The sequence below is a fragment of the Calidris pugnax genome, unplaced genomic scaffold, assembly GCF_001431845.1.
Source record: "Calidris pugnax isolate Ruff unplaced genomic scaffold, ASM143184v1 scaffold101, whole genome shotgun sequence".
Taxonomy (NCBI): Eukaryota; Metazoa; Chordata; class Aves; order Charadriiformes; family Scolopacidae; genus Calidris; species Calidris pugnax.
In genome coordinates this window covers 384,569-397,229 of record NW_015090815.1, presented here as the reverse complement: position 1 = coordinate 397,229, position 12,661 = coordinate 384,569, and the positions used below count along the sequence as shown (strand labels likewise).

The window sequence follows — 12,661 nt, the reverse complement described above, 5'->3', positions numbered from 1 at the left end:
AGCCAACCACATCCTGGGCTGCATCAAAGAAGTGTGGCCAGCAGGTCCAGGGAGGCGATTCTGCCCCTCTGCTCTGCTCTCCTGAGAACCCACCTGGAGTACTGCATCCAGCTCTGGAGCCCTCAGCACAGGAAAGACAGGGACCTGTTGGAGTGAGGCCAGAGGAGGGCCACAAATTCATCAGAGGGATGGAACACCTCTCCTGTGAGGAAAGGCTGAAAGAGTTGGGTTGTTCAGTCTGGAGAAGAGAAGGCTCCAGGAAGACCTTACTGAGGCCTTTCAATACTTAAAGAGGCCTTATAAGAAAGAAGGGGACAAACCTTTTACCAGGGCCTCTTGTGATAGGACAAGGGGGAATGGTTTCGAACTAAACGAGGGGAGGATTTAGACTGGACAGAAGGAAGAATTTTTTACAATGAGGGTGGTGAAACACTGGAGCAGGTTGCCCAGAGAGGTGGTAGATGCCCCATCCCTGGAAACATCCAAGGTCAGGTTGGACGAGGCTCTGTGCAACCTCATGTAGTTGAAGACGTCCCTGTTCATTGCAGGGAGGTTGGACTAGATGACCTTTAAATGTCCCTTCCAGCTCAAACTATTCTATGATTCTATGAAAATTAAGAAAGTGAAGGAATATTAGTATAACTTTAGGAATATTCTCTGCATATACATTCTTATCCACATTTGAGTTACACACACTTTTTTCAAAGTACATATTAAAGATCTTGCAAAAGATGTTACAAAGCAGCAGAATAATTTTGTATAATATTGTTATAATCCACACTACTATTTAGAGCTTGCTATTTATAATGGAGAACGTAGACAGCCCAGTAATTTGAATTTATTATTCAACTACTATTAAAATAATTGAGGTATTTCTTACACATCTGCAGTCCACTCTACTAAAACAAATGAATATTTCTAACCAATCTATGTTTTGTAACATGTTCACAAATCACCACTGAATGAAATAGTTTCAGGGAAGTGCTTTGCTTTGTTTTTAACTTTCAGACTGTTCCACTGATTGACGGGACATCTAGCATGCCTGTTGCCTTAGTTCAATCTTATTGCAAGCCAAGGTATATGGGATAACTATCACCAGATAGGTGCTGTGATTTTTAAAGGATTAAAATAAGGTGGAATCTGAAATCTATGATTTCCTCGTATTATGTAGACCGGTAAAAAGCTTACACATGTATAGTGTCTTGAACTTATGGTGATGTGTAATTGAACTATTGACAACACAACGTAACTGCATTTTCTTGAAGAAATCTGCCAGCGAAAGATAACACATGCACCAGCATGGCAGATGCATAAATACTTCTTTTGCATTTAGAACACGTTTTTATTTATATCAGCTGTCACTATGTTCATCAGTCTCAATGCTACTGAGAGATGAGGATATCCCTCATTCTTATTTTTTAAAAATACTCAGTGAAAAAAATAATTTTCAGTATCTACCTAACTTAACGACCCTGGAATATGTTCAACACGTATTTCCTTGTTTCAGTACATTTTCTGTCCCATGGTTGTCATTATATTCTCTCTGCTGAGAACACTAAGTTGCCTCATCTATCATTCACTGGATAAAGTTTTTAAATAAAGATATTGCACGTACCCGATCCCTGACTCAGAACTGCTTTGCTTTATTTTTATTGAGAATTTGATTATGAAAACTTGATTAAATATATGAACTTGCACAAGACAGTCTGCTCAACAAAAGATAACTCTCAACTGAAGCACCAGCTCAAGAATGTTATAAGTGTGTTTACTGAGTTATTTTTATACAATATAGAAGCAGTTAGGGCACTGGGGATAAAAAAGTGGCAACAAATAACATTAAAATGGCTGAAAAAAAAAATTGATATGTATACAGTAGATTATTTTGAGGTGGAGTAGTTGCAATGACAATTAAATTGGTATGGATATTTAGAAAGTAGTACAACGCTAAAGGACAAACAAAACATCAGATTAACAAGACGGGATCTCATCTTGTTCTGATGTGAAGTTGACACGTTACCTGTGCAATATGGTATTTTACATTCAGAGGGATCTGTCTACAAGTGCAGCAACATCTGTTAATACTTTCTGCTTCTCCTCATTTACACACAAAATTAAATTAAAAAACAACCACTTACTTGCTTTTCCCTTTGTATACTGTAGCATAGGATCCCTCTCCTAGTTTTTCCAGTTTTTCATATGAGTCCGCTTTTCCAAACTTGGGGCTTGTAGGCTAAACAAAATAAAGAAATATGACCTTTCAGCATGAATTGCACCCACAACATCAACTGCTTCGATTCAGCCTTTAGAGATCAAACGTCATTATCAAAACTCATAGATCTCCATGTTTCCAGCAGCCAACAATAAATAAATAAAAAAAAAATTAATAGCAGAGCTAACAAAGCAATGTAACAGACTACTCAAATAAAACATCATTCAGCACCCCAGATACTGGTTATCAATTTCAACCATACGCCTGCATCACTGGAACTATCAAAAGGATTTTTTTCTTCATCAAGGAGACATTTCCAGTTTATTTTTTACATATATCACTTCATACAGGGAAAAAGATCATTGGCAACTTAGCCATCTTATTTTTGTTAAGAGATCTAAGCAACAGTCTTAAACTGCCCTACAAAACCAGATAAAAAGAGCTGCTTCACTTTTATTTTTATTTTTAGACCCAAAAACATCGCTCTAAGTAGTCAATCTCCCAGCATATCAACCATTGTTCAGGTAGTGGTCAAAATACCACAGGAAACCATCTTTGATCTGAGTATCTTGATCCTGAATTATGTTTACAGTCTTCAGATTGTGGACATACTCACATCATAATTTTCATGGCATGTTCTTGTAGCATAGTTGATGAAGTCCTGTAGCCTTAATATCTGCAGCCTGAGTAAGAAGCCTAAAACTGAACCAAACCAAAGAGCAATTCTTGCTCAAAGGGCCAGACAGCTCAACTAGCCTTTGTGACAGACTGGTACTTGCCCCACTTTTACACAGTCCTTAGAGAGATCAGTAGAAAACTGCAAAACCAGAAATTCACTTGATGTTAAAACTTTCCAATGAAGTTCTTGGAAAATGTTTGAATTTTTTGAAGTGCATCCGGTTTTCACACATTTCTCCACATTCCAGTTGTCTGGAAGGAAAGAGCTTTTTTATTTTTCCCCGAAGACCAGAAGGACGCTGCAAAAAACTGACCTCGGCATTATCTACATATATTTTGGAGTGCAGTGCTCAGATGTACCGTACATAAACCAAACAAAAGAGTATAGAGCACAAACTTTGGAGGGTCAGCATTCATGCTTAAATCACATAGAGGGACTGATTTCCTAGTACTCTGGTTCTAACACTACAAAGAAAGGCAGCCAAGCAAATCCAGCCTGTTTAGGGCTGAATTCAACTGGCAGACTCTAAGCCATGTCAGCTGCACACAGCCTACACTCCCATTTAAGATCTTATGCCTGATTTACAAAAAGTTCTCAAGTTTCAGTTTTTTGAAAGGAGACAAACATTACAATACAGGACACATTTGAGTGTAAATTCCTTTAAAAACATGGTCAAAAAGCTTTAAATCAACAGAGCCTAGAAATTACTCCATTTTAAACAGACAAGAGCATCCTAGGCAAGATGTCTCATACATCTCCACTACACCCATTTTACCATTAGCCAGAAAATTAAAAAAAAAAATCTCTTTACTCAAATATTCTCCATTTGTCCATAATTCTGGCACATTGGCCTATATCCTCTTTTTTGAGACCAACATCCCAGCTTTCCATTGAATGATATCAGATGTACACATTTATATTTGAAAAATGGAGCCCTTCCATCTCCCTTCAATGCACAGAGCAATCTATTATTTTGCTATCAAATTCCTAAATATAAATAAACTGAAGAAAGTACGTCACATGGCAACTCTCAGATCTTTTTCCTCTTACATTATTTGGACTACTTCATTATAGATCAGGCAGCAATATTCTCGGCTCCCAAACTCTGCCTAAAAAGCCATTCTGCCTGGTTAGAAACAAATTAATTTTTTATATTTGTTTTTAATCACAGTTTTATTACAGATGTCACTAATAGAGGTGACTAAAATATTTATTCAAGTAGCCTCTCCTTTAAGTATCCAATTATGGACAAATTCAACATTATAAAACTATAGGAAAAAAGTGTTTAGATGCTTAAGTGTCTCCCATATAATGAAGAGGGATAGCAAAGTATTTCCGGAAGTGCAGACTGCAGTGAACACACAGTGAGTAGCTTTGTTTGGAGTGGAAATACCGCCCTAGTTAACAGTGAATAGTTCACTGCTGGTTTCCTCATACAGCAAGGAGGAAAAAGGACAGGGTTTATACATGTGTTTCACATTCATTCCTATTTTCACACTGAGATTTACTTTTCTTTTATACCACTGGAAACCATAATATAAAGGTCAGAACTTGTAATGCCTGAAGATCTTGATAGGAAACCGGATGCCTTTAATCCATTACCACACAGTAAATCATCAACAGTAATTATTCCCAGGGCCTCATGCTCATTTCTCCATACCACCACTGCCAGAAGCACAGATTTAAGGTCATGCCTTTTGACTCATTCTCCTACTGGAAGGTGCTGCATCCTCACTGAGAACAGGCAGAAAGCTAAGAGCTTGCATTGGCGGGACCATGAGCTCACCCCTGACTGTCCAAAAGAGGTGCTGGTTTCAACTGTCTTGTCCTCAGGGCCAACCCCACTCAGTGTCCCAGGGCTCCTCCGGGCAGCAGCAAGGCTGACCTGTCCCCCACCCCAGGCAGCCCAAATCACTTGTCCAATGCGTGCTCATGCCAGGTAAGAGCAGACCAGAAACAACCAGAAAACAACCAGGAACTCAACCCATCAGCCACCGCCTGTCCCAAATGCAATAAAACCATGTGGGTGACGTCCTCCTCTTCCCTGGTTACAGCACCCCCGCAGCGGGGCTCAGCCCTACTCCAGCTGCATCACAAGCTGGGATTGCCCATGCTCTCACACTACTAGATCTCCCTTTGAGGAAACGGACACTATTTTTCCTTGCATTTGTAATCTTAAAAGGCTTATAATTTTTGAAGGTACCTGGTACAGAACAGCACCTCAGAGGACTTTACAAAAAAAAAAGTAAAAAATTCTGAGTAAAAAGAAATCCTCAGCAGAAGACTTTGCAAACTAATTTGCATGAAATTTCTTAATGAAATACCAAGACAGATCTCACTTAGCACATGCAATTAGTTTTGAAAATGAAGGAACAAATTTACTATTTTCTCAGCATTTTCTTATTTTTTTTTTTTAAGATTAAGTCTCACACATTAATTCAAAGTTATTACAAATTGCTTACGAAGTGTTGTGGTAAGAAGTTCGGACACTTCTTACCTTTTATGTCTGGATTATAAAGGAGGTGAAGATTGTCTGAGATAAGGCAAAAACATGAAACTGTCCAAAACTCAAGTTTTGAGCTTAAAGGAATCTAAATAAAGGGCTACAGAAGGTATCTAAATAATGTGAAGTTCCACGCGACTGCTGAAAATTGTAACCATTTTAGCCTACTTTATTATTGTACTCCCCCTTTCATATAGTTATTTTTTCAGCTTCATGGCCATGAATTTCATTCTTTGGATTTCTCCACATTGGTTCATCTTTTTCAATGCTTTCTTTATAGGAGTTGGTTGACTGAAATACACAGGGAGTGAGATATCCCCAGCACACGTCAGATGTACAGTGCTTGTATCAGCCACTGACATATTTCACAAGCAGCAGACTCACAAGAAGTTCTCCCATATTTCAGAAAGCTGGTGCAATCCTCCAATTTGACTCAGACAAGACTTCTCAACAGAAAAGAGTAGAAATTGTAGCTGAACGCACATATTTTGATAAATGTTCAAAGCTCCTTTTTGAAGAAGTAACATTACAATACTTCAACCATGATTAATTTTCCTTCCTTCTCGCTCCTCCTTACTGCTTTTTAACCCTCTAAAACACCAACATAGAATAAATAAAAACATTAAGGTTGGAAAAGACCTTTAAGATCATCGAGTCCAACCATTAACCTAACACTGACAAAACCACCATTAAATCACGTCCCTAAGCATCACAGCTACCCGTCTCTTGAACACCTCCAGGGATGGTGCCTCAACCACTTCCCTGGGCAGCCCATTCCAAGGCTTAATAACCCTTTCAGTGAAGAAATGTTTCCTAATCTCCAATCTGAACGTCCCCTGGCACAACTTGAGGCCATTTCCTCTTGTCCCATCGCCTGTGACTTGGGAGAAGAGACTCCCTCCTTTCAGGGAGTTGGAGAGAGCCAGAAGGTCTCCCCTCAGCCTCCTTTTCTCCAGGCTGAACACCCCCAGCTCCCTCAGCCTCTCCTCATAAGGATTATTCTCCAGACCCCTCACCAGCTCTGTTGCCCTTCTCTGGACCCGCTCCAGCCCCTCAATATCTTTTTGTGGTGAGGAGCCCAAAACTGAATACAGTATTCAAGGTGCAGCCTCACCAGGGCTGAGTACAGACCACTCACCAGCTCTGTTGCCCTTCTCTGGACCCGCTCCAGCCCCTCAATATCTTTTTGTGGTGAGGAGCCCAAAACTGAATACAGTATTCAAGGTGCAGCCTCACCAGGGCTGAGTACAGACCACTCTCCTACTCCTGCTGCCCACGCTGTTCCTGACACAGGCCAGGATGCTGGTGGCCTTCTTGGCCACCTGGGCACACTGCTGGCTCCTGTTCAGCTGACAGTCGACAAAAATATGTCACAACATAATGCGACTATGATAAAAGGACAATCTTTGCCATGTCTGAAAACTGATTATTTACTGAATATGTAATGTGTTTTTAGTTAATTAAAGCTTTCAAGTATTTAATATGAAAATAAAATAGTTGGATAAAAGTGAAAGAGAGGTCTCCTCCCTATGGCCACACAGACTTGTATGTATTCAACATCAGTGGAAACTACTTAGGCATATAGGTTGGAACCAGTGGAACATTCATAGGCTTAAAGAAGCCTATTACTCAGTGTTAAAGTTTTGTATCTGCTATGAAAAAACAGCTTTCAAAGTGGAGAAAATAATAAAATACCTGTGCATGTGTGACCAAGACTGAACTATTTAATAGGCAAAAAGTTAAACAGGCAATAAACAACCAGTCAGCAAGAAATTGGAACTACTGGCAAGTCACCAAAAAGTGCATTTTTATGCTAGGGATAAATCTTCCAGAGAACTCAAATGAGAAAGATAGATTAATCACTAAGAAAGAAGGGAGTAAAGGTCCTTATGCCTTCGAAAAAATGAATATCATTCCAAGTCACTGTGAAAGTCAGCACAGGATTGTGTTATCCCCAAACTGGAGTGCAGGACAGTGCACATCCTTCTCTTCAGAAAACCCACTAGGAGTTTTACTTGTTTGCATTTACGCTTCACTTTCCTTGAAAATAGTGTTGGTTAAGGCAGATTTTATTATTAGCCCACATTTTCCCCAGTACAAGATTAGCCTAAGAGCGCCACTGAGCACAGCAAGTGAGCATCTTTAGCAGCATGGCTTACAGTAACCAAGGTTAGGTATTTTTTTCCCTCTGGTTAAGGAAATACAGATAACCCATGGTAACAGGGATAGAAAGAGCGTGCCAAAATAATGAATACAGCAGCTAGTATTTCAAACTGACATGAGTATTAAAAGTAACAGGGAGAAAAAGTTATACTTTTTTTTAAAAACTGCAGGATATTAAACTTCAATATAAAACTGTCCTCAAGGGGAAAATACTATGTTCATAGGACCACTGAAATTTATTGAAAGTCAAAACTAAAGATCTGTTTTGTTATATGCCTCCAAAGAAATAAATTAATTGCTAGAAAATCTTGAAAGTAAAAGGGAGGCCAAGAGGCCTAAATGAGATTAAACTACAAGAACTAAAGGTATTTTTTTTAAGGAATCTACATTTTGTCTTCTTTGACACAATGGTAAAGCTTCTTTTACAGAACCATATGCAAGTTTCACAGTAATTAGTCCCCTTTCTTAAAGTTTATCCTATGTACAGTAACAGATCAATTTCATAACATTTTTCTTTCTTATTTAAATCTTGCAATTAGGACTGTATTCTAGGGCAATGTTCAATGGATACAAAGATGAATTTCAAGAATCCGAATTGAACATTAATCTGAGCTGTACCACTACCTCATCCTGACCTTGCTGCTGGCATCTTTCACATGCTGGCACAAACTAAGAGCAACCTGAGCAAGAGCAACGACACAGCTCTCTGTGAAAGGCCTGGATGCAGTTTTAAAGCTGTTTACTCGCTCTCCAGGCTACTAAAGCACAGGAGCTGGACTTTTCATCTAAAGGGTATCCCCCAGGTTACGATACTTAAAGCTTCCCTTGTGCCAGAAAAGAAAAATCCGCTTTCTACACTGAACTTTGAAATTTTTTTACCTTGAGAAAAAGCACTGACCAGGAAGGATACAGTCACCCTTGTCATTAACAGGTTCCTAAAACTGGAGAAGGTTTCATACACCTGAATAGGAAGACAGGCGAGTGCGGCATACAAAGCATTCAGGCAGACAGAAAGTCGTGAAAAACGTTTTAGTATTTTAGCCTAAAACTTAAGTTTTACACAAAATTCTGACTCAATTGTCTGCTCTAAAGTTAGATTTCTTATACAATTGATTTACAACATGTTAATAGGATCGGTTCATGCTTTTTCCTTGTACTTCTTTGGAGGAAAGTTGCATATAACAAGACTGAAAATTAACAGAAGTTGCAGAAACAGAAGAGAGGCTGCTCTCCCAAAAAGAGTACAGAGCAAATGCAGTAAAGTGTTGATTATCCAGTTATTTTTATCTGAATGAATATTTTACCTTTATGTGAGTTGGTACAAGATCAGTGTTTTGCTGCGTTTAGTTTTTTAAAAGTAACTGGAAGGTAGTACATATACCTTAGCATGACACTTGAATTCATTGCCATGGATCTTAAGCCAACAAACTGATGTGCATTGACACATCACTAAATCTTGACCAGATGGCTAGCTTATAAAACTTGCAATACTCTCTTTATATACTGTGCAGAAGTACTATTTTAGTGTATAAAATGTGTACACTGAAAACAATAATACTTCACTTAGCACTGGACAAAAATAAGGAAGGCCACATGCATAAAGAGGATGAATCTCAAATACAACTTTCAGAGAATTAGAGTCAAACCATCTTCCAAAGCCGGTGTTACTTTGGAAAGAGTGACACGTGTTTGTTTTGAGTTGTGCTTTCTTTATTTTGTCCAGTTCGTTTTGTAGTTTTACTCTTTGTTCAGTTAGGGAGAAAAGAAAAGCAAGTTTTTCCCCTGGTAGGCAAAAGACTCGGCAAAAGATTTTTAGATAAATAAAGTTAGATAGATGGATGGATAGATGGATGGACAGATATGTACAAACCTATACACATATACATTATGCATAAGCATTTTGTGAAAGTATATACGTTACATACATATACATTCCTTTGCACTGGCTCAGAGGAAAGGTCTGCCTAGCCAAATTCCCTTCTTCTAACCAGTTGCAGAGAGGTGAAACACAGGTAGGTGAACACCTACTTCACTACCTCCAAGGTAAGCATGATGTGATAAAAGTATAAGTCTGTTCTGCTGGAAATTTCATTCCATAATAACATCCAATTTCAATGAACTTAAGCAGTTTGGAAATCACACTTATAGATGTTTTCTATGTTTAAAAGAAGGGGGGAAGAAAATGCAATGCAATGTCACTGTTTTACTGAGTATGTAAATATCAGGTGGAAAGACTTTAAGACTAAAAATAAAGTTTTCTTCTAAGAACAAAAAAATAATGTGCCTCTGTCTGTATGCCACTACACTAATTAATAACACACGATTTCTACTGGGTTACAAGATATGACATTAACTGCAGAAAATTACTTCATGTTCAAGAGCAAATTATTTCTTTTTCAAGTGACAATCTGTAGGCAGGGACATGGAGTTTCAGCTTCACCAAATGTGTGTGTGTGTCATCTTTCTCATAGAATCATATAGGGTTGGAAGGGACCTCTGGAGATCATCTAGTCCAACCCCCCGGCCGCAGTGGGTCTACCTACAGCACGTTGCACAGGAACTTGTCCAGGCGGGTTTTGAATGTCTCCAGAGAAGGAGACTCCACCACCTCCCTGGGCAGCCTCTGCCAGTGCTCTACCCCTCCCACAGGAAAGAAGTTCCTCCTCATGTTTAGGTGGAACTTCTTATACTCAAGTTTGTGCCCATTTCCTCTTGTCCTGTCACTGGGCACCACCGAGAAAAGACCAGCCCTGTCGTCCTGACAGCCTCCCTTGAACTATTTGTACACATTAATTAGATCTCCCCTCAGCCTTCTCTTCTCCAGACTAAAAAGACCCAAGTTCCTCAGCCTCTCCTCGTAGGAGAGATGCTCCAGGCCCTTAATCATCTTTGTAGCCCTTTGCTGGACCCTCTCCAGCAGTTCCCTGTCCTTCTTGAACTGGGGAGCCCAGAACTGGACACAGTGCTCCAGCTGGGGTATCACAAGGTGCAGAGCATTTCAAAGGTACAAAAAACACAACATGTATATTATGCCCTCTGCAGAGTATTATTTGGTGATCTTCACCAAACACTGAAGCCGTATCTGCCAGAGAGCTGATAAAGATTCTGAGAATAATCAAAACACAAGCTAATGCCCCAAGGCATTCTAAACAAGGTCTTTCACATCACATCTTGAAAAATGTTATTTCTGAGACAAATAAGGGACCTTTACCTGAGCTGAAGCAGTGACACAGATACTGCAAGCCTCAGCTACATACCTTCTGTAAGACATCAGTTCCCCACCTGATCACTACAGAGGACTTTAAACAATGAAAGGGAAGAGGCTAAAGGAAGCCTATCCCTAATTCAGTCCCTCTACTCATCAAACACAGAAAGTGCAACTTGAAGGTAGCATACTTCTATTAGAGTATCTTAAAATAAAGCTTAAAGAAAGCAGAGTCAAAACTGAAAGACAACTACACAACTGTAGCCAATATGACCCAGAGGGCACAGCATGCTCCAGGATATCTACAGAAACTGAAATGCCCCTTCAGACTGGTATAATCTACAGAGCAGAAGAATTTCCAGAGAATCAGGTTATAGCAAAATGAGAAAGAATATACAACAGCCCTCTGACATGGAAGAAAAAGAAGTAATGATCAGAAGAGGAAGCCGCAAGTGCATCTGCTGCACAAAATCAGAACTAGTAAAAAATGAAATACAAAACCCCTTTTCAATTGAAGTGTGATTCAAAACCAGAGAATGACAAATTCCTGCAGCTAACCACACAGACATACCCTCAATGAAAGCTGCACCAGAACACCCCCTGCCTGAGGTAACAGTCAGGCTGCAGGGGCAGGAGGCTGGATGGTACCCCTGCTCGGGGTGTCTGAACTGTGGTGCAGGGGCAGGTGTGACCCGTGGTCAGCAGAGGACCAACACCACCTTTTGCTGTGAAATTCTGCTCTTCCCTGTTCACTGACAAGAACACTGACATTATGCCACACATTATTCCTTCCCAGGTGCTCTTTGGATCACTCCATGTGAGGAAGAGTCACAGATGACTAACAATGCCTCCAAGCAGAAGGAAGAACTGAGTTTACCGAATAAAGCTATATAAATCTGGGGGAATTACAGGAAGGTGAGAAATGAGAATTGTATTTCAGGAAATTCTTTAACACATGAGAAGTCCCCAGCAAGTCCCTGTGAGTCAGCACAGAAGAATGTAGAAGAATGTGTGGTTTGGCCTCAGACAGAAAGACAAACCACGGGGCAGCAGCTCCCTCCTCTCCGACCCCCACCCCCCTGGCCCTGAGGGAAGAATCAGAAGAAAAAAAAGGCAAAACTCATGAGTTGGGACAAAGGCAGTTTAACAGAACAGCACAGGGAACAAGAAAACAACAGCAATAACACTGGGAGAGGAATGTACAACCACAATACAATACCACCACTCACAGACTGCAGCCAGGACGCCCAGCCCGCTCCACTCCCCTGGGGTGACTTCCTCTGCCTCCCCCTCCTCCCGCAGCTCTCCCCGGGGATGGGATGCCTGTGTCCCTGCTAGAGCCCGGGGAGAAATAACCCTATCCCTCCCGGAACCAGGAGAGAGAAGATCAATATCAACTGATGGTATCAATACAGGCTGGGGGATGAAGGCATTGAGAGAAGCCCTACCGAGAAGAACTTCAGGATATTGGTATATGAGAAGCTCAACATGATCGACAATGTGTGCTCACAGCCCAGAAAGCCAACCACATCCTGGGCTGCATCAAAGTGTGGCCAGCAGGTCCAGGGAGGCGATTCTGCCCCTCTGCTCTGCTCTCCTGAGACCCCACCTGGAGTACTGCATCCAGCTCTGGAGCCCTCAGCACAGGAAAGACAGGGACCTGTTGGAGTGAGGCCAGAGGAGGGCCACAAATTCATCAGAGGGATGGAACACCTCTCCTGTGAGGAAAGGCTGAAAGAGTTGGGTTGTTCAGTCTGGAGAAGAGAAGGCTCCAGGAAGACCTTACTGAGGCCTTTCAATACTTAAAGAGGCCTTATAAGAAAGAAGGGGACAAACCTTTTACCAGGGCCTCTTGTGATAGGACAAGGGGGAATGGTTTCGAACTAAACGAGGGGAGGATTT

General features: G+C 40.6%; 1 protein-coding gene across 4 annotated transcripts in view; it reads right to left on the bottom strand.

The window, feature by feature from the left end:
* The window catches only part of CDK14 (cyclin-dependent kinase 14), a 323,677-nt gene that overhangs the window by 231,016 nt on the left and 80,000 nt on the right, over nucleotides 1–12,661 (bottom strand). For all 4 annotated transcript variants that reach the window (XR_001411694.1, XM_014939683.1, XM_014939682.1 and 1 more), the window contains exon 3: nucleotides 2,136–2,230. Coding sequence is in view for 3 of the 4 variants with exons in the window: in XM_014939683.1 (XP_014795169.1) it covers nucleotides 2,136–2,230 (95 nt within the window). In the remaining variant the exon portion in view is untranslated. The remainder of the gene's footprint in view (nucleotides 1–2,135; nucleotides 2,231–12,661) is intronic.